This window comes from Capricornis sumatraensis, chromosome 13 (assembly GCF_032405125.1).
Source record: "Capricornis sumatraensis isolate serow.1 chromosome 13, serow.2, whole genome shotgun sequence".
In the NCBI taxonomy this organism is placed as follows: Eukaryota; Metazoa; Chordata; class Mammalia; order Artiodactyla; family Bovidae; genus Capricornis; species Capricornis sumatraensis.
In genome coordinates this window covers 69,220,755-69,244,382 of record NC_091081.1, presented here as the reverse complement: position 1 = coordinate 69,244,382, position 23,628 = coordinate 69,220,755, and the positions used below count along the sequence as shown (strand labels likewise).

General features: G+C 37.4%; 1 protein-coding gene across 1 annotated transcript in view; it reads right to left on the bottom strand.

The window, feature by feature from the left end:
* Positions 1-23,628, bottom strand: part of UTRN (utrophin) — a 551,097-nt gene that overhangs the window by 336,067 nt on the left and 191,402 nt on the right. The window contains exons 27-34 of the mRNA XM_068985316.1: positions 23,282-23,461; positions 18,651-18,785; positions 16,398-16,547; positions 14,854-15,015; positions 14,155-14,283; positions 13,060-13,233; positions 10,478-10,633; positions 4,854-5,024 (exon numbers count right to left, since the gene is read on the bottom strand). Of these exons, the coding sequence (XP_068841417.1) occupies positions 4,854-5,024; positions 10,478-10,633; positions 13,060-13,233; positions 14,155-14,283; positions 14,854-15,015; positions 16,398-16,547; positions 18,651-18,785; positions 23,282-23,461 (1,257 nt within the window). The remainder of the gene's footprint in view (positions 1-4,853; positions 5,025-10,477; positions 10,634-13,059; positions 13,234-14,154; positions 14,284-14,853; positions 15,016-16,397; positions 16,548-18,650; positions 18,786-23,281; positions 23,462-23,628) is intronic.

The following is a 23,628-nucleotide window of genomic DNA, read 5'->3' as shown; positions in this document are numbered from 1 at the left end:
CATACATGACCACAGGAAAAACCATAGCCTTGACTAGACGGACCTTAGTTGGCAAAGTAATGTCTCTGCTCTTCAATATGCTATCTAAGTTGGTCATAACTTTTCTTCCAAGGAGTAAGCGTCTTTTAATTTCATAGCTGCAGTCACCATCTGCAGTGATTTTGGAGCCCCCCAAAATAAAGTCTGACACTGTTTCCACTGTTTCCCCATCTATTTCCCATGAAGTGATGGGACCAGATGCCATGATCTTCGTTTTCTGAATGTTGCGCTTTAAGCCAACTTATTACACACCAATAATTATCTGCATCATAACTTCACATATGAAGAATCAATTTCATTTTCAGTAACTACAAGCAGGCAAAGCAAGACTACCCCAGAACTCAAAATTCTAAAATACTCATAGTGAATTTATCTCCTTGACTACTACAGGAAACAATTGATGTGAACTATATTTATTTGCAAGGACTACAACCTTATGCGAAGAACCGATGCTGGGAAAGATTGAAGGTGGGAGGAGAGGGGGACAACAGAGGATGAAATGGATGGCATCACCGACTCGATGGACATGAGTCTGGGGAAACTCCATGAGTTGGTGATGGACAGGGAGGCTTGGAATGTTGCATTCCATGGGGTTGCAAAGAGTCAGACACAACTGAGCAATGGAACTGAAATGAACAGCCCTATAACTAGGTAACTTAACATATAGTCTGTTTATAAACATTACAAAAAATATTTCATCTTAAGCACATCACAGGAAAAGTAGCACGTCTAAGCTTTGGTTCTGCAATTGTCATATTATGTAAAGGTAATACTCTGGATGGTATTATAACAAATTGATTCTCACATTTATAAGTTTGACTAGAGAATTATAAAGAGAATGTTGGGTTCCAAAATTAAAACTGCAAAGTTCTTTCAATCAAAACGTAGCATGCACATATCTACCCTACTGCTGTTGTACCTTTTTAGAATAATATTTAAATAAATCATTTCAAGGAGCTCAAGTCCACATTCATTCTTACATCATTCAATCACATTTTGAAAGATAAAAATCGCAAGTGAGTCAAGATGTAAGATTCATTTGGCCTCATTAATTACTGGTATATTTATAAAGACATCAAAATATTTCTCTCAATTAAGTGTTCTTCTCCAGCAAGGAGGGGAAAAAAACAGAAAAACAGAATACGCAGAGCCATGCTCTCTTCAGTTATTAACTTTCTACATTCCTTCAGTGGCTATGGACTGATTGGCTACAGTAGTCTTTAAAAACTATAAGAAATAATTAATTACATGCAACTAAATTTAAACAGTACACAAACTATGTTAATAAATTTTATTGTAAAGAAAATGGCTACACCGAAAATGCTGATTTTTAAGCTATGGAATAAAAACATTACGTTCTGGAATGAAGATGCTATTTAAATTTTGCAGTGGAAAATATAATTTTATAGTGGTGGAATGGAGAAGGCAATGTCAACCCACTCCAGTACTCTTGCCTGGAAAATCCCATGGACGGAGGAGCCTGGTAGGCTGCAGTCCATGGGGTCGCTAAGAGTCAGACACAACTAAGCAACTTCACTTTCACTTTTCACCTTCATGCACTGGAGAAGGAAATGGCAACCCACTCCAGTGTTCTTGCCTGGAGAATCCCAGGGACAGGGGAGCCTGGTGGGCTGCCGTCTATGGGGTCACACAGAGTCAGACACGACTGAAGCGACTTAGCAGCAGCAGCACAGTGGTGGAAATACACTGAAGAGTTGTAAAATATGCATGGTTCTTAACTCTGACAATACAAGTTGAAAAAACTGGGTGATAATGTTACGTACTGATGTTTCATTTGGTTTACTCTAATGATGTGAATGTACTGTGGATTTGTGATTTGTATATACCATCTTCATTATTTCAAATCTGAAATAAGATTAAGTGGGAACTTAAGAGTGAGTGGTTCCAGAAGAAATAAATATCATTACTTATTGTCTTTGCCCTAAAGATGATAATCAATTGAAAAACTAATTGAATTTATGTGAGTACACAAAGATGATTAAAAATTAAATATGCAAAAATTGATATTGCCTGTGTACCAGCTATAAGAAATTAGTTTAAAATAAAAAGTATACTTTTTACATACTAATAAAATAAATACACAGGAATCAACTTTTTGGCATATATGCATAATGTTTACAAAGCATTATGTAGAGAGGGAATTTGGAGAGGAAATGAGACATTTACATGTTACTAAAAAGACTTAATTTAGTAAAGATGTCAATTCCCCTCAAAACAAATTTATAAATTTAAGGCAATTCAAACCAAAGTTTCTAAAAGAATTTTTTAAAGAATTTAAGAGTAATAATTTTAAAATTCATATGAGTATATACAAAAGAAGGAACATAAAGTCAGGAAACCCTGTCATTAACTACATGCTAACGTTTATTATAGAACCACATATTAAATAGTTGAAGAACTTTTCAGAGGGTCAGATCAGCGAAGCAGAAAATAAAGCAAAGTAACAGACAAAAAGAATACATGAACTGAGCAGGTCAAATCAGTGAGGAAAGGAAAATTACTCAACAAACAGTGCTGAGATAACTAGCAAACTATTTGGGGAAAAAAGGGTTAGAGCCTTACCTCATTACATACACCAAACTAAATTCCAGAAGGATTAAAGCATTAAAGGTAAAAAAGTTGAAACTATAAAAGAGCTAGAAGAGAATATAAGTAAGTAATTAGGTAATTTTATGGTAAAGTTGGCCTTTCTAAACACTAAAGGCAAAAATTAGGAAAAAAAAAGATCATATTCTTTAAAAAATGTATAAGTGTTTTTAAAATATACAGAACAGAAAGGAAACTAGAATGGCAAAAAATTGCATCAATACACAACATATTAAGCTTTAATAATTGTAACAGGTAAAGATCTCCAAATTAAAAGATCAAATGGAGACAGAGCTACAAAGGGCCTATATGCTAAAGGAAAATGTTCTAATTAAATAACCAAGACATGTTATTTGTCTACCATTGTCAAAAGTTTAGTTAAAACAGGCAAGTAGGAATTCTCACTAACAGCCGTTGGGTAAAACATTTCTGAAGGACAATTTTGTAACCAGTATAGACTTTAAAATGGATACATCCCTTGACCCAATATTTTTAGAGCTAAGAATTTATCCTCACAAAATTAATTAGCATTAAAATATATGCTAAGATTTAACCACAAGTATACTCATCACAGCAGTTTTTACAATAGTGGAAACTGGTAATAATTTAAATGGCCATGAATGGAGGAATGGGACAATAAGAAATAAAATATTCAATGAAATACTATCTATCTCCAATGTGTGACACAAAACACTTGTAGATAAAAGAAAATGTTAAAGATATAACCTGCTTTTCAAAAAGGTAATGAAACACTAGATAAAATTCTTTTTAAAATATATGCTTATGCCTGCATGTCTACATGGGCCTACCAAAAAACTGAAATGATAACAGGGTATTCCTTGAACAAAGATCATTTTTGCTCCTGTCTTTTTTTGGTATTACACTATGCAAATATCATTCAATTAGCTTATAGGACTCATGGGACGAATAAAAAATAACGACTTTCAAAGTGTATTGTAGAAAAAAGATAATATTTCCTTGAAAAAACTTTAATTAAAAAAAATATATAGTTAAGTGCCTTTGGTTGTCATTCATCCACTGTAACCCATGAATTCCACTGTTTTTCACTTCCTTCATATATCCCTTTTACTCCACACAGCCCACGGCAATTATACATTCCATGAGCTATTAAACTGAGAACATTCTTTCTAGTAACTAATATCTTGAGTTTCTTACAACAGCTAACTCCAAAGAGCATTCAAATTAAGGAACTGTATTACACCAGGACCTCAGAGCACCTCCCTCTTCACACCCCAAAAGTCAACACCTGTAGAAGTCAAAACTGACACCTGGCATTTTATATAAAGCTCTGTCACAGTACTGATCATTTATTTTTAGCATTTATCTCTAGTATACATGCGTCTTAGAAAATGAATTAAGAAAAAGAGAATGCCTTGGTTCAAAAAAAGAAAAACTAGTTTGTGTTTCATTCAATTCTTTGTCCACCTCAAAAGAGAGAATTGGCAAATCAACTCTTTAACCTATGTGATTTCTAATGTAGGACTAGAGAAAATTCTTTGATCTTTTATTGACTTTTTTTAAAATTCTGTTTCTCTGCTCTCTACAGTTAGCAATTAGCTTGCAATAGAAAGATTAGTTTGCAGTTAGCTTGCAACAGAAAGATTAGTTACTGGTTCAAAACTTACTACAGAAGAATTAATAAATTCAGCACAATACTTTGTGAAGAATGAATACTCAAAAAATGTCACTGATTTTGAAGGTGATAGTTATACTATATAAGTATAATGACTACAAAGACCTTGTTGAGCCATGTGAGTTTAACTCTTCAGAATCAAGATAAAAATATCTTCTGGGGAATTCCTTTCCAGCTGTTTGGACTCTGCACTTTCACTGTCAAGGACCCAGGTTCAATCCCTGGTGGGGAACGAAGATTCCACAAGCTGAGAAGTATGGCCAAAATCAATCAATAAATCTTTCCCCTATCTTAATATAAATATATGTATATATTATATGTATATGTGTATATAAATGCATGTGTGTGCGTGTGTGTGTGTGTCTTCTGAAGTTAGCTGCTTTTAAAATATTCTTATTCTTTTTCAGGACAGAGATGTGGAAAAAAGAATGGAAAAATGAAAAGACGATATTTACTATGAAATGGAGACAAATGACATATACCCAGATTCCTCTGATCAGAATGCCACAGATTACTCTGATAATCTTCGTGGTTCACCTGAACTACAACTTACTTTAGCCCAGGAAATTTCTGTATCCAAATCACCAAGCAAAGTTTCTGAAGTGGATTTCTGTACCAGTTCTGTTTCAGTAACAGAAAGCCATTCAGAGAGAGAAGCAGCCTCTTTCTTCATTTTCCGAGCCAACTGGGATGCTCTTTCCAGATCCTGTTTTCCCTCTGTCACCTTAAAAAAAAAGCACAAGAGAGATGAACACGGGTGGAAACAAATATGAGCTAAAGATCCACACAGATTCATAGTTAACCTCCAAGACATACCTAACCTTTATCTCTGGCACCTAGAATCACTCCATTCTTGCATTTCTGCAGGAAGATAATATACTGTAGTGGTTAAGTGTCAGGCAACCCCGGATTTTTATCTTAGTTCTACCACTTAACTTCCTAAGTGACCCTGGTAGAGATATAGCCCTCAGAAGGTTGTTATGAGTTTTTAGTGAGGAAAATATATACACAAAGGTCTTGCCCCAGTCCCTTCAACAAGGTTAAGGAATCAATTAATATCATCTTTCATCATTTTGAGCATAAGATGTCTTAAAACCCTCTCAATGAGGGATTCTGTTTAAAAAACAAACATACATCAACAAGAGGGAGAAATAGCAAGATTTTTTACAATCATATGTTTCACAATTAACTGCTTAATTTAAAATACATTAAATGGCTATGAAATACAAACTTTTATTACTATTTTGTTCTTACTGTTGTTGTTAGAAAGCAAATGAACTTAACTGACATTTACCAGCCTCTCACATTATAGTAATGAATCTACACATGTTTTACAATAAAACCCTGTGATCAGCACCGTTTTTTCCACTTAACAGAACAGGACAGTGAAGCTTAAAAAGGTTAAGGCCATGAGCAGAGCAGCATGACCACGAGACTGAGCCTGGTCTGACCACTGGCATTATACAATGGTACGTTCAGACTAAAGTGATTCACAACCTAATGCTGAGCTGACACTTTAAAGGATGTCAAACACAATAAATACACGAAAACATGTTCCTCCTTTTATGTGCACGTATGTGTAGATGACAATATTATCAGCAGTAGAGTGAAATGTCATGTATGGGATGAAATTTTTCAGATATAGAAATCAAATTTTCTTAGTAAGTAAAATGGGATTGCATTTCTTACTCATCCTATAAGTTTATTTTTACTCTTGCATGTCTCAAAGATTGATTATTATTCAATTCCTTCATAAAAGTGAATTTTTTTTTCCTATGGAGTTTAATTAAAATTTATGACTCTAAATTAATAGCTCCTCAAGGCAGACTTCAGGAGAAAAATATTTGAAACATGTTAAAAGATGTTATGATACTTATCTGACTGACAAGCCCAGGCAACTACACAATCATCATAAAACTTAATGCTACCAAAGATTTTGGTATACCAGGAAGAAAATAATTTACAGTTCAACTTATAACAATTTACACTCTCTTCAGCTGATCTAATCAATATATTTTAAGATGGACTGAATATTAAATTAGGCAATATCAAGTTGTAAATCTTTTACCTAATCATTTATCCCTTCTCTCTCCTGGATATGCAAACATTCCTTCTCAACAGGATCATTCCCCCCAAGGATGAAACACTCAAGCATCTGTCTGTCTATCTCTTTCTCTCTCTCACACACACACATACACACACACATACATACACATACAAATTTCCTCCTTTGGCCCCACCTTCCCTCCCTCTCTCCTACCTTTCTCATGCAAATTCTCAAAACCGTTTGTCATGCCCCATAAAGTGTTCAAGCCATGACATTCTGGCCTCTACCTCCATCGTTCCACAGAAATCATCTTTGCTAAGCTCAGCGATGACCTCAATGGCAAAAGATCTACTGTATGCTTTTAAGTGGATGCCTTGTTTTTAATATTTCAGTAATATTCCAAACAAAAACCTACACTCCTTCTCCAAATACCCTCCTTCCTTCAGCTTCCCACACCTAGCATGTTCCTGGTATACTACCACTTCTTACCACTTTTTTATATGTAGTTTCTCATGCATATAAAATATATGGTTGCACAATGTGTGTTTTTAAGGTATATACTGTAATCATTTTATATACATATACATTGTGAAATGAGTACCACAGTTAATTAACACATTCATCATTACATAGTTACCTCTTTCTGTGGTGAAAACGCTTAAGATCTACTTTATTAGCAGATGTCAAGTTTGCAATTATAGAAAACAACACGGAGGGCCCTCAAAAATTTTTAAAAAGAACTACCACTATATGATCCAGCAACCCTACTCCTGGTATACAACAAAGGAAATGAAATCATCATTTTAAAGAGATATCTGCATTCCCATACTCACTGCGGCACTATTCACAATAGCCACTGATAAATAAATGGATAAAGAAATATGGGTATACATATATAAACACACACACATACATATATACTTTAGTCTCTTTTACAAGCTCATCTTCTTCAAATATCCTCCTAAGTGATGTAAGCCCTCAAAACTTACTTAATTCAGAAACTTTTCTTTTTTCACTCTTGATATATCCTCTCCCTAGGCGATCTCATCATCACTGAAAATTTTAATTATCACCTCTATGCGTATGACTCAAAAAATTCATATCTTCATCCCAGATATATTCTCCAGACTTGAATAACTATGTGAATATCTGACATATCAATTAACTCTCGCAAAGACACTTGAAATGTCAACATATCCAATACACGTTTATGATTTTCCACGCTTCTGCCTTTAAGTGTCCCATCCAATGATGGCACCACGATCTTCCACATAATCAAGCCAGAAACCCAGGAGTCTCCTTCATCTCTCTCCTGCATCTCCACATCAAATCCTCCACCAAGTCCTGTTTACTTTACATCCTAAGTATTTATTTTAAAAATCTGTTCATACTATCTCCAATGTTCCACCCTAGTTCAAAGCACCATCATTTCTCACTAAGAGCATGACAATGACTTCCTAACTGGTCTTCTTACATCCATGCTTACCTGTCTGCAATGTACCCTCCAAACTGCAGTGAGTGGCCTTTTAGAAAAACAAATATCTGAGCATGTTCTCTCCCTGCTAAAGCCCTGTAATAATTGCTCATTACTTCAGAGACAGAGATTAAAATATTTACCATGAACTCGAAGACACTGGTAGGATCTGGTATCATCACATCTCTCCAGCACACTTGTTCTCACACTTGTTCTCTCTGCTTTAGCCACACAAATGTACCATGCTGCCTATTGCCACAGACTTTTACACACGATGTTCCATCAGCCTCAAAAATTCTTCCACTGATTTTTGCCCTGGCTACTATGACTTATCCTTCAGATCTCAGCTTATACACCACTTTCTCAGGGAAGCTTTCCTAACCCAGACTGGATCAAATCCCTCTTTACACATACTCCTACAGTGCTACATATATTCCTTCATAACACTTTCGGCTGATAATTTGACATTACTTTGTATGACTGCTTGATTAAAGCTTTCTTCTTTTATTTCTCACAGTTCCGCTTGGCAGAGATAACATGTTTTTGCTCATCACTGTATCTCTAACTGCCTGTGTAACTCCTCATATACAGTAAAGTCTAGTTGTGTTGAGTGAGAAAATGACCTAACTCTAAAGCCATAATCACAGAAATTTGGTGTAAAAACCAGCCACACTGTTACCATTTATAAAATGCCCTGTCAATTAATAAATACAGTGAAAGTGAAAGTCGCTCAGTCTTGTCCAACCCTTTGTGACCCCTTAGACTATACAGTCCATAGAATTCTCCAGAATACTGGGGTGGGTAGCTGTTCCCTTCTACAGGGGATCTTCCCAACCCAGAAATTGAACCCAGGTCTCTCGTATTGCAGGCAGATTCTTTACCATCTGAGCTACAAGGGAAGCCCAAATAATACAGTACTATTTCACAAGTAACTTCAGCTGTATAATATAAAATGAAGCTCTTACCATATGTGTTCCAGATGTGCAGTGTATCAAAAATGGTACACCAGTATATCACATCAGTAATCTAATATTGCAGAAGTGAAATCCAAATTGCCCAGGAAATGTATGACTGTTAGTAATCTCAAAGTAATCACAAAATTGCAGCTTGTATTCTCTGGGCTTGTGTAGAAACTTGGTTAATATTTAATAACCACAGAAGGGTTTAATATATTATCTAACACAGCTTTTCAATATTAATGAGAATATTTCACTTCATTTGTTTCTGTGTTTTATCTTCTTTTTGCTTGTCTGGTTTCAGGGCAGAGATTCTCAATAAGAGAAGACGTTAAGCTTAATGGATCCAGTCAGTCATTCACAATAAAGGGCCTAACAACTTCCCCACAAATTCACTAAACTGTCCAAATTATAGATGTTTCTGGATAGGATTTTAAATCCTGCTGGATTAATGTGAAGTTCCTGATACTATTTATTAGAGTCCTAATGTTTTTAACACTTCTCAAAGGATTGTTCAATCTAGAAATCCAAGGACCAATAACCTGTGTTTATACAGAGACTATTACTTTTGGAGTCTCCTCACAATAACTTATGAAATGTCATGGCCTTTGAAAATGTAGAAATTAGTCTGGATTAAATATTAAAAATACATTTCTATGTAACTATTCACGACTTTAACAGTAACATACTCTGTGAAAAGGCAAAAAGATATGATACTGAAAGATGAACACCACAGGTCAGTAGGTGTCTATATGGTCTATAAGGTGTCTATGAGGTCAATATGCTACTGGAGGAGAGTGGAGAAAAGAGGCTGAGCCAAAGCGAAAACAACGTTCAGTTGTGGATGTGACTGGTGGTGAAAGGAAAGTCCAATACTGTAAAGAAAAATATTGCACAGGAATCTGGAATGTTAGGTCCATGAATCAAGGTAAATTGGAAGTGGTCAACCAAAAGATGGCAAGAGTGAAAATTGACATTTCAGGAATCAGTGAACTAAAATGGACAGGAATGGGAGAATTTAGTTCATATGACCATTATAACTACTACAAAGCATGATTTTTCCAGCCATCATGTATGGATGTGAAAGTTGGACTATAAGGAAAGCTGACCACCAAAGAATTGATGCTTTTGAACTGTGGTGGTGGAGAGGACTCTTGAGAGTGCCTTGGACTGCAAGGAGATCCAACCAGTCCATCCTAAAGGAAATCAACACTGAATATTCATTGGAAGGACTGATGCTGAAGTTGAAACTCCAATATTTTGGCTACTTGATGCAAAGAACTGATTCATTGGAAAAGACCCCGATGCTGGGAAAGACTGAAGGCGAGAGGAGAAGGGGACGACAGGATGAGATGGTTGGATGGCATCACTGACTCAATGGACATGTGTTTGAGTGAGCTCTGGGAGTTGGTGATGGATAAGGGAAGCCAGGCATGCTGCAGTCCATGGGGTCGCAAAGAGTCAGACACAGCTGAGCAACTGAACTGAACTGAAATGTGGACAAGAATCCCTTAGAAGAAATGGAGTGACCCTCATAGTCAACACACACTTTTAAAGATATATAATAAAAATTATTGGAATAAATGGAAACATGTATGATTGATGCCACAAAATTCAAATAAGCAGTCTTCTCCCAGAAGTAAAATTTTAGAATGCATAAATGAGAGAGACAGAGGGGGCAGTACACCTGCCCTGCTCACCTGGGCACCCAGGTCATTGTAGAGAACCTTCAGAGAAGTCAGCTGCTCATCCATCCCCTTAGGGTTGTCGGTTTGCTGCTTCTGGACAATGTGCCTTCCTGTTTTGATTACTGTCTCCACTTCAAGCTTGACTTCACTCAAAATTTTATAGAGTTTCTTAAAAATAAAGCCAGACAAATAATACATATTAGCGAAAATGTGGTAACTGGAAACATTTCAGAACATGGATGACAAAGATCGACTGCTAAGAACTAACCATGGAGATCAAAGGGCTTTATCTCTCTCAGATCTGGTTCAAAGAATGAGTAAGATGAAATCAAGGTTGTAATAATTTTTTAAATTCAGATAAGAAAATACACTCATAGGGATTATACTTGTCTTATTTAAAAAAGACTCAAACCTGTATCTTAAAGGCTCAGGGAAGCACTTGATAATATGAACATTTTTCCTACAAAAAATGGGAAACATGAGGACAAAAAGTTGAACGTCTAACATTTTTTAAAATTACATTTTTCAAAATCCTAAATGCCATTACTAGAAAAAAGCTAATGCTGGCTATTTCCAGCTGTGGGAATTTGGAAGTATTAAGATACAATTTTTTCTTACAGTTCTCTGAATTATAAAGTCTACCACAATGAGCACATGTTAGTTATATAATGAAAAAACATATAAAAGTGCCATACATCAATATGTAAGAAGTTGAAGTTATATAGGTCAAATTCAGAGACGCCCTCATCCTCACTGCTTTGAAACTGAAAAGCTTTATCCTGGGCAGGTTCTCTTATCTCCATTCATCATAGTGTTGACCTGAAACACCCACGTGGCATGGCCCCATAGTAACAGACCACTGGACTAGATGACACAAGATCAAGGACAGTGCTTGCTTTGGTGATCTCTGTATCTCAGTATATATACATGTACATTCATACATGCATATGCACACATATTATGTATAAAAATTCATCCTATCTGTTCATCCTTCCATTCATTCCAGTTTTTAAGTAATCAAACAATCTTCAGTATGCAAAGACATGTGGAGATTGCAGTTTTGAAAAGCACAAAGAACTCCTCCCAGACTTTTCTTAACATGTGTCATCTTCCGTTTTCTCATGATTCTTCTCAGGCAAAACACCAATTCTAAGACTGAATACTCAGGCTGCTGCTGCTGCTGCTAAGTCACTTCAGTCGTGTCCGACTCTGTGCGACCCCATAGACGGCAGCCCACCAGGCTCGCCCGTCCCTGGGATTCTCCAGGCAAGAACACTGGAGTGGATTGCCATTTCCTTCTCCAATGCATGAAAGTGAAAAGTGAAAATGAAGCTGCTCAATCGTGTCCGACTCTTCACAACCCCATGGACTGCAGCCTACCAGGCTCCTCCACCCATGGGATTTTCCAGGCAAGAGTATTGGAGTGGGGTGCCAGTGCCTTCTCCGAATACTCAGGCACATGATCTTTAAATTTCTGTGCAACTGAATTTTAAAGTTCAAAACTAAAAAGTAATAAAGTATTTTAAATAATTTTTTCTTTTACATCTTGTTTAGATTTGATTTAAAATTTTATTTTCCTAGAGAATGATTTTTATGCTACCATATGACTGACATCCATTCTAAGTGTAATTTCTTCTTTTACACTTTAGGCTTAAACTTTATAAATTAATATTTAAAATTTTACTTTCTTTGAGAATGAATTTGCTGTACATTGCAATATTCCTGACATTCATTCTAAGTATGGTTCTTCTGGTAGTGGTTTAGTTACTAAGTTGTGTCCGACTCTTGCAACCTCGTGGACTGTAGCCTGCCAGATTCCTCTGTCCATGGGATTCTCCAGGCAGGAATACTGGAGTGGGTTGCCATTTCCTGGTTCTTCTACCTAACTCAAATGTATCCTTTAAAATTTAGCTGTTTAGTCACATTCTGTCAAAGCCTTCCTTAACTTCATATTGTGATTAAGATTTGCTTTCCTCTTGTTTTTAAATCATGTTATATACATGTCTATTCTAGTTTCCTTATCTCATTACACTGTACTTCAGTTCAGTTCAGTTCAGTCGCTCAGTCGTGTCCGACTCTTTGTGACCCCATGAATCGCAGCACACCAGGCCTCCCTGTCCACCACCAACTCCCGGAGTTTACTCAAACTCATGTCCATCGAGTCGGTGATGCCATCCAGCCATCTCATCTTCTGTCATCCCCTTCTCCTCCTCCCCCCAATCCCTCCCAGCATCAGAGTCTTTTCCAATGAGTCAGCTCTTCGCATGAAGTAGCCAAAGTATGGAGTTTCAGCTTTAGCATCAGTCCTTCCAAAGAACACCTAGGACTGATCTCCTTTAGAATGGACTGGTTGGATCTCCTTACACTGGAGTGATTGATTTTAATATCTGCTGTCTCTCTCTCCTATGTCTTCTAATTTCCTAGGAGTAAAGGACCACACTTCTAATTTTCTAACCTGTTTTTCATCATTTATCCCTATTCTTAGCACATTTTAGACTAACAACAACTGAACAAACCATGTACATAAGCACTAGATGAAGCTATATTAGCAACAGGAAAACCCGTCGGACACATTAATTACCCAGTGGCCTTACCATACACTTGTCCAAGTGGGTCTGTATGACATCAGGGTCCACATCCTTCACATCCAGAATATGGAGCTCTGCTTTCACACCATCAAGCACACGCTTGCAGTCAAGCATGCGCTGTTCAAAGTTAGCAGGCTTCTGGAAAAGCTGGAACTTTGTGGACACCTCTCGAAGTTTCCTCTGTTGGCAGAAATGAAAATAATAATTCATGTTAGAATGATAAACTCTCTCAGCAGAGAATATTAGCATAACACATACTTCGAGAAGGGGTAGAATGAAGGAACAATAAAAATACTCCTTAACGGAAATCTGTGAGGTTGCCCGATCATCTTAAGGAACTGTACAGCCCAGGTGTCATGAATTCCTTGACACTCAGGGTCTCAATCTGAAATATAATGAAAGGCTAAGCTAGCCTCACTGTAATGAAAACCACATTAATTTTCTCACCTGTCTGAACAACACAGTTCAGAAACCTAGAATTCCTAATGCCCTTCAACACAAGCTCAAAGTGCAAGTCAGTCTGCTTCCTCCATCACAGGGCTAAGTGGGACTGTGCCCCATGCACTCAGCCTGCCCAATGTACCAGCCACACCAGTCCCAATGGAGTGCGTGCACGTAGTCATGTTCAACTCTCTGCAACCCCATGGACTGTAGCCCACCAGACTCCTCTGTCCATGAAATTTTCCAGGCAAGAATACTGGAGTGGGTTGCCATTTCCTTCTCCAGGGGATCTTCCTGACCCAGGGATCACACTCATGTCTCCTGCATTGGCAGGCAGATTCTTTACCACTGAGCCTTCGGGGAAGCCTGTACTGATGGAGGTTCTGTGTCAATGGAAAGACCTACACAAAGTGAACTTCTAAATCGACATTGCTCTGTCTTCTCAACTCAACTAGAAAACTCAGATCCAATAGTTTCCACCCAAACAACAATTTGTTTCTCCTGCCCACCTTAGGACACAGTATGCCTTCAAAGCATCACTCTCTGCCCCTTCTTCACGTCACAGAGAAGACCAAAGGCATCCAAGTCATCAGCTCTTTCTCATTTTCTTTTTATGCCCAACACACTGAGAAGTAAAAGGAAGCTGCTCTCCTTCCTCACCTGCAGCACATCCATCTGACTTCCTCCCCTGGCAGTCCGGCCCTCTGGGGAGGTCTGGAGTGGAGACCTCGTACTTCTTCTCAACTCCTCTAGAGTCAGCTCATGGGCTGAGATCTCTGCTTGGATTTTCTAGAGAGATTAGAAAAGGGAGAGAATGTCGTTTTTAAGTTTCATAGAGTCATACAACAGGTAAAAACACACTCTGACACAAACTTTAATCAGCATGCATAATAATAATAATGTGTGTGTGTGCCCAGTCGCTCAGTGGTGTCCGATTCTTTGCAACCCTATGGACTTTAACCTGCCAGGTTCTGCTGCCCATGCGATTTTCCAGACAAGAATACTGGAGTGGGCTGCCATTTCCTCCTCCAAGATAATAACAATACGGCCACCCATATTGCAGGACTCTGTGCATGGTGCATGAAGATCTTTGCACTGGTCATTTCAAATGCTCACCACTTATTTACAAAAACAGAATTTTCCCAATTTCATAGCTAAGAAAATTAGCTATGGCCATTTGCTAGGACCTCACATAAAAACTATGAGAACCCCCAAACCCACATGCTGCCCTGTAAGTAAGGTCAGCCTCTCTCATTGACTCTGGGTTGAATGGCAGGCAGGGGTGGTTCCCATGCAGATGAGGAGATGATTACAGATGCTCCCTTTATGACTGGAACACCCTCACATCCATGGTAGTACCTGAGCTTCCTGCGGAACTTGGAAGGCATCTACTCTGTCAGTCAAGTACGTTGTCAGCTGCTTGTCCAGCTCCCCTAAGCTCTCCTGCAAGACCTGAAGCATGTGGTCAGTTTCCCGCAGGACCTGGAGCTGCTTTTCCAAAGAAATCTGCTTGCTCTCTGCCTACAGGAGGGGAAATGTAATCATTAGCCTCTCAGCACAAACAGAAATGGCTGAATATAAGAAAACTCTTATGTTCTAACCACCAAGAAAAAGAGCAAACTATAAAAGCACTACTTCCTGACTTTGGCCTGCACTTTAAATAACAATTAGCAATAACAGTGAAATTGTCCTTCTAATACCTTATGCATCTTGCAGTGAATTACTTCTTTCTATATATGTAACATGGAAAAATAGGAAAATGCTCTTGCAGGCACTATGTTAAGTGAAATAAGTCAGAGGGTAAAGGACAAATACTGTATGACCTCACTTATATGGGAATCTAAAAAATAACAAAAACAAGAAAGAAAAAACAACAAAAAGGAACACCAAGCTAACAGAAACAGAGAACTGGTGGTTACTAGAGGCTGGGGGCAGGGAGTAGGCAAAAAGGGTGAAGAGGATCAAAAGTTACAAGCTTCTAGTTATAAATATATCAATCATGCTGAAGTGATGTAAGGCATGATGGTTATAGTTAACAATACTGTATTGAGAGATTAGATCTCAGAAGTCCTCATATTGCAACTATGTATCATATCAGAAGTTAACTAGTCTTATAGTGGTAATTACTTTCTAATGTATACAAAAATCAGATTATTATGCTGTACACCTGAAACTAATAAATGTCATATATCACTTATACCTCAATATAAAAAGGGGAAAATGTAAAGATTTTTTATGTAACATACTAAAATAAAGGGAAAAAATGAAACATGTCATTTATTACACATTTAGGGCATTCTTAGGACTCAATAAAAACCCTATAAACAAAAATATAAAATATAACAGAATGTCTATAAATACAGTGAATACATAAATCTCTATGTTTCCAAAGTTTAAAAAAGTTCTACAGATGTGCCTAGTATTGAACCACTATTTGTTGCACTTTGGGGTTAAGTTTGAAGCTATTCATGATCTAATCATCAACAGTTATTTTTTTAATACATGCCTAAAAACTTCTAATACCCACTTATCCCTTCTATAAAAACAGTCTCCTTTCTTTGCTTACTGATATGAACATGCACGTTTGATACTTTCTGAGTATATATCTAAGAGACAATGAATGGCTCTAATGTTTACTGAGATAATGAGTTATTATTTTTACATACAACTATAATATAATCCTTAAAGAAAATTAAATAGTTCACAAGTAGCCACAATCTCAAAATTAAAAACTTTTTAATCATGAAGTTCTGCCTGCCTTATAAGTCTGCTCCTCCCCACCTAGTATTTCAGCGTCCTCAGCACCCCCACTGGTTACCAACTTTTCCCCTTGGTATCAGTTTTTGAGGTCAGCTCCATATCATAAACATTTAACCAACACTCAAGCATGGCTCCGTTCTTACCAGGTGACTGAGATCTTCATATCGACTGTTGAAAGCCTCCAGTTTCTCACTAATTATGTCATCAAGGATTCCTCCATCAATCAGAGTCTGGCCAAGTTCCCGAATCTGGGTGCGATTGTCTGCTGGATGTCGCAAAACAGATTCTAAAGACTGGACAGAGACAAAGAAAAAAAAATAATGCATTTACCAAGGCAAAACATATCAATGATCATAAAATTATTCACTTGTTTAAGACAAGCACTATATGATATCACATATATGCAGAATCTTAAAAAAAAGTCAAATTCATGGAAACAGGCACTTGCTGGGGGTAGGGGATAGAGGAGAAGGGGAGAAGCTGGCCAAAGGGTAAACATTTCCAACAATAAAATGAATAAATTCTGGGTGTGAAATATATAGCATGGTGATTATAGTTAACAATACTATATAATATATTTGAAAGTTGCGGAGAGAGTAGATCTTAAAGGTTTTCACTACAAAAAAGAAATGGTAATTATGTAAAGCAATAGAGATTTAACTAACCCTGTGGCGGTAATCATTTTTCAATATATGAGTGTATCAAATCAATCCACTGTACATCTTAAACTTACACAATATTATATGCCAATATTATCTCAATAAAATTGGAAGAAAAAACAAAATTGCTCATTTTTTTAAACAAATAATTCTGCCTTCTAGAAATCTATCAAAGGAACAAGATCATAAATAATTAGATAAAATAAATAAAACTGAGAATTCCACATGAATGATGATATGATAATCTACCAAAGTAATTTCAATAATTATTAATTACATAGAGAAATGTTCATGGTATGATTCAAAGTTTAAAAAAAACAATTATTATTCAAATAGCATTATTTCAAACATTTATTTATTACATTATTAAAAATATGTTCTTCTTTTTCTACAACATATATAAAATGCAAGGCACTGTTTTATACACAAACACACATATATATACATGTGTGTGTGTGTTAGTCACTCAGTTGTGTCCAACTCTTTGCAACCCCATGGACTGCGTCATAGCCCAACGGGCTCTTCTGTCCATGGAATTCTCCAGGCAAGGATACTGAAGTGGGTTGCCATTTTCTCCTCCAATACACACACACACACACACACACACACACACACACTCACAAATCTAATCCTCAGGCTAAATACTATTTTCATATTACAGATGGGAAAACTGAAGCTCAGAGATATTAAGTAATTTGCCAACATACACACAGTAAAAAGAAGAGCTAAGGATTCCAACTTGGCTTCTAAGCTCCAAAGCCTTTGATCCTGTCACTAAAAGCACTACTTTTTAGCATGTAGATGTAAAAATAATAAGAAAAAGAATTCTAAAGAAGTACACTAAAATGTTTTACAGTGTTATCTTAGACTTGACTTTATACTTTTCTCCATGTTCCATATTTTTAGAATGTATATTTTAACTCTCATGTTAGGAAAGTATGTGTTTTTAAAATAAGCTTTGATTTTTTTTTTAATACATTCAGCCTCTGACTCTATTTTATCTGAGAAATGACATCTCTCCAGCAGAGCATGTGGTTCCTAGAATTTAGATACCAAATCTGACCTATTTCTGACCTTTAATCCAGTCATCTACTTAATCACTTCATCACTTTCCATTCTTACAGTTTTAAAAGCATAGCTACAATCTTCCTCTTTTAAGAAACTCTATTCTCTCCACACTTTATTCCACCTAAGAAACAGTTACTAAGTTATCATGTGCCACAGGCTGTGTTGGTAACTGGGGAACAACAGAAAATTCCGGCACATTTCTTGGCCTCAAGGAGCTCATGTTCAGGCATGGGGATAGGATCCCAGGCCTCTAACACTGCCGTTTTCAATTTGTCCTCCAAGTTTTCACATCTGAGGAAAACACAGTAGGAGTCACTGTAAATACAGGCGCCCCTTGCCACGTCTAAGGAGCAAAAATAACTTTATGAAGAAACAAGAGAGCAACTGTCCTAATGATAGAAGGCAGAGTTTTATCCAGGGACTGGTAAAAACAATCTGGAGAATTACTAGAATGCTTTATGGTGTCTAAAATGTACTAATCAGAAAACAACCATCTCATGAGGCTGAGTTAGTGGGTCACCAATGGTATGAATATTTCAGGCAATGCAAGAAAACACAAGTTACACCGAAAACCACGGAGGAAGCAAAAGTGTTTGCTGGCATCCTCATTTGAGTTCTCGTTCAGCCTCACTGAAACAAAAAAGCTCCACTCAGAACGCAGGCTCCCACCTCCAGGGCTTCGCCGACAGCTTCTGTCTTCTCAGGCAGGGCTTCTGTGCTCTTCATGCGCTCTTCCAAAGTGTTTAGCCAGGTGGTCTCAAGATCCAAATAGTGAAGCAGTTCAATCCAACAAGACCATACCTCCTAAAATAGGTGGGGAAAAGTTAGACAAGACACGAAGCCATTTAGAGATACAGTGCATGTCTACGATTGCACATTCTCTCCAATCAAGAATAACTTCATTTAGGCATGAGTATAAATGGGCATTGAGAAACTGATGAAGCTGGAATTTCAAATAAGTGGAATAAAATCAAATTCTTCAATTAATTGTATTAGACCAGTTAGAGGGAAAGTAAGTCAGTCCCTCAGTCATGTCCGACTCTGTGACTGCATCAACTAGCGTGCCAGGCTCTTCTGTCCATGGAATTCTCCAGGCAAGAATAGTGGAGAGGGTAGACTTTTCCTTCTCCAGGGATCCTTCCAGACCCAGGGATCGAACCCGAATCTCCTGCATTGCTGGCAGATTCTTTACCATCTGAGCCACAAGGGGGAGCCCAAATAGAGGAAGGTGGGAGGCAAACAGCAATAAGCTGCCTCACCTTTTTACCCTAAGATAAATTTCAAGGGTCTGTTTAAATGCCAAAAATAAAATTACATAATTAGTAGAAGATGCCAGGAGGGAAACACTGTTATGATTTTTTTTAATAGAAAGTGAGGAAAAAAAAAAACTCTTGACTTGTAACTCTTTTTAACAACTATATAGGAAATTGGAATTCCCTGGGGATGACCCTACTCCTATATAGACCTTTTCCAACTATTTTCTAAATTCATATGAATGTGTCTGTATATGAAGAGAACCATATTTATCCAAATTGGAGTTTAGCTATGCTTACTGTATTAGCTGCTTCCCACATGGCTCAGTGGTGGTAAAGAATCCACCCGCCAATGCATGGGACGCAAGAGATATGGGTTTAATCCCTGGGTCAGGAAGATCCCCTAGAGAAGGAAATGGCAACCCACTCCAGTATTCTTGCCTGTGAAATCCCATGGATAGGGAGCCAGGTGAGCTATAGTCCATGGGGTCACAAGAGTTGGACACAACTTACTTTACTAAACAATAACAGAAATTCTATTAGTTGGGATCAACTTACTCCCTATTCCTATGGGGAGCTGGGTGTTAGAGCGTGAATTTATCCTTCAGTTCCTAAGAGTAATATTATGGGAGGAACATGCGCCTTGGAAGAGTCTATCTGACTGATACAAATTTAGGAGACAGAGCTCAGCATGGAATCTCCTGCATTGGTCCTCTTTCAGACCCACTGAGAGAGGACACATTTTAGCATGGACTCCATATGAGATATACCTACCATGTCAGGTGTCAGCCAATTTTCCTATAAAAGGCCAGATAGTAAATATTTTACTGTGTGTGTTGTTTTGTTTTTAACAACACTTTTAAAATATACAATTTTTAGCTCCTGGGCCATACAAAAAGAGCCACAAAGCAGATTTGACCTTTAGGCTATAATCTGCCCACTCCTGTCTAAGACTGGAAGGGAAAAGAGGTTTCTTGTCCCCCAAATTTCTATAGGCAGGAAGCAGGCTGAGAGATCTACTCAGCTGAGGGACTTCTCTGGTGGTTCAAGGGCTAAGACTCTGCGCTCCCAATGCAAGGGTCCTGGGTTCGATTCCTGGTCAGGCAACTAAATCCCGCATGCAGCAATTAAGAGTTCTCATGCCACAGCTAAAGACCCCACATGCTGTAACTAAGACCTGCCACAGCCAAATAAATAAATATTTAAAAAGAAAAAGAAATCTGCTGTAGAAAAGTAATAAAACTGGTGGAGAGAGACCTGGAGAAGGAGAGGCCATCGGGAAAGTTCCAGCTGAGCTCCCACTTGAACGCAGCAGCGACCTGAGTGGAATACCCATAAACTACACGGAGCAGAAGAGCCACCCAGCTCAGCCAAATCATCCCACAAAACCATAAAAATTAATAAAGGGGTGCTTTTGCAAGCTATTACATTTGGGAGAGCTTTGTTATGCAGCTATGAGTAACTGAAACATGAGAGTATACACTAAAAATATAAAAACATGTTGGGAAGATTAAACACCATCTTCTGGATAACAGGTACTTCAAGAGAGGGATCAAGAGATGGGATGGATGGGAAAGAAGGGAACAGGTTCTGTAATGCCAATGTATTCTATTTTAAAAACAAGATCTGGAATAATATGGGGAAATGTTAACATTAGCTATATCTGAGGGATATATTTATGGGTGTTAGTAATATCATCTGTACTCTTCAAGAAGTTTGTAATACTTCATAATTTAAAACACTTTAAAGGAATATAGAAATAATCAAGGTAATAAAGTTGTACTCTTCAGAAGAAAGGCATCCTTACTCTAACTTAGAAATCTGGGCTGTTTCTACCCAAGGTCCATAATGCTGAGTGCTTGCATTCAAATCTCTTCTTGCCACTTTCCATTCAAAGATACCAAGGTGTCATCTTTTCTCTTTTATCTATATCATTTCCTTACACTTTCCCTTAATTCTCTTAAACTAATTCTCTCAAATTAATTCCAAAATAATTTAAAAGTATTTCTCAAAGCAATACTAAAACCTTGAAATATTTTCATTCTTCATTCTCAAACTTTCACCTCTGGGTGATAAAGACACCATGAAGAAATGACACAGAATTTATGGTGGTCTTTCATTAGCTTGGGATATCCTGGGACTCTATTATTTACACATATGGTGAGTAGCTATTTTGGCTATAAATAAACAGGAAAACAAAGAAATAAAAGCAAAATCATGGATGGTTAGGACAGAAAAGACAAGACTGTAGTAGAATTCAATTCCAGGATCATCCAGTGGGACTTCAGATTAGCCATACATAATGTTACATACATGTTCACAGAATTTTAAATTCTCAGATGAGTAACCTCAGGTGTTAGACAATATCTTAATATTAAAGAATGAGGTAGCGTTTGACTTGCAGCTTCCTAACTGTGACTTGATTAGCAGCAGTGCCTGTGTAATCCAAATTACACACAGTTTATCTTAGCACAAGTCTTCCCTGGTAGCTCAGACAGTAAAGAATCTGCCTGCAATGCGGGAGACCTGGGTTCAGTCCCTGTGTTCAGAAGATCCTCTGGAGGAGGGCATGGCAACCCACTCCAGTATTCTTGCCTGGAGAATTCCATGGACAGAGGAGACTGGTGGGCTACAGTCCATGGGGTCGCAAAGAGCCGGACCCAACTGAGCAACAAAGCACACAACACAGATCTCAGCACAAAAGAGATTCAGAAAGAGTGACTAGTGAGTGAATTTACTTTATAGATTACAATTGTCAGTGACATTTTAGGATTTATCACAATATAGTCATCTGTTTTAGGTTGAACTGAATTTAAATTAAAATTGCTATAAATTGAAGAGCTTGTTAAGTCTTTTATGAGATGTAAGTCTTTTATGAGATGTAACAAAAGTCACACATATGAAAACAAATAAGCAAACACTTAATATTAAAAAAATACTGCACAGACTCATCTACATCTTAAACCCAGTGGCCAGGGTACAGGAAATGGCCCAGCAAAATACCAGCACATGCAAGTTAGTGTTTCCTTCATTCTAAGTAAAACCTATAATTTTAGTGTTCAGTTACTCAGCCACATCCGACTCTTTGAGACTCCATGGACTGTAGCCTGCTAGGCTCCTCTGTCCATGGAATTTTCCAGGCAAGTAAACTGGAGTGGGTTGCTTTTTCCTACTCCAGGGGATCTTCCCGATCCAGGGATTGAACCAGCATCTCCTAAACTGGCAGGCAGATTCTTTACCACTGTACTGTCTGGAAAGCCAAGGTCATCACCACCTATCTATAATTTCTTTTAATAAAATATAAGTGGGAAGGTATAACATTAAGTATTACACTATCATTCTGGAATTTTAAAATGACACGTGTACACATTTTTAACAATTATACATATTAAGCAGATACAAACTGTAATTTCCAAAAAAATTTTAAAAATTAACCTCTGAAATTTTGGGCTTATAAAAATAACCTTAAATGCAGGATGTCAAGAAGTTTAAATAACTATTATGATGGTCAGCCACATATAAGCCACATTTCTTTCAAGTTTAAAGTACTTCTTCTAAGAACTAGGCTAATGGTTGATTCTTCATTTATAAATTTAGACACCACTGTAAAACAGAAACCTCAGTTCATCTCTGTGTACTACCAGGCAAAAAAAGAGGAAGTACTCATTGTACATTGTTTTAGAATTTCAGAACAGGAACAGACCCTACAGATCATGGGTATTATGAAAACCTTGTTTTCACATTTAGTCAATGTCTAAAGCTAAGAAGAAACTTTTCCAAGAATCTTCCACCAACTGCAGTCAGATCCTTATATCCAACTTTCTTTTCTCTCGGTTTCATTTTTATCAACCTAATACCTAAATTATCATCTAATAATATATTGTAACTATTATCACCAATCATTATTTCAATCATTAAAGAACTACTTTTATGATACAGTATTTGAAAAGAAAAATGGAGGGTTTTTTTTTTCCCCCATGATATGGAAATAGCCAATACAGTACAGAGTCTGAATCTCAGAAAGGCATCTGAGAAAAGATCCGGTACCTCCAGGGTGTGGCACTTTCCTCGAATTCTATTACAAAGAAGTTGGTAATTCTCCAGCACAACATTCAGCTCAGACGTCAGCTCCTGGCCACCAGAGGGCACTTTTGCAGCTAATAACTTGATGCTGTCCTTGAGAATCTTCACTCGCACCTCCTTCTGCAGCACGTCCTCTTTCGCCCTCTGTTCCAACACAGAATGAACTTAAAAATCAGCTCCCTGTCTCAGTAGCCAATTTCTTCTTCAAAAAATAACCAAACCAAAACTAAAACGTCCAGATGACTCTAACTGCCTGTTGGAACAGAGAATGCTTTGTGAAATAAGAGTGCTAACTACAACAGTAGAAATTA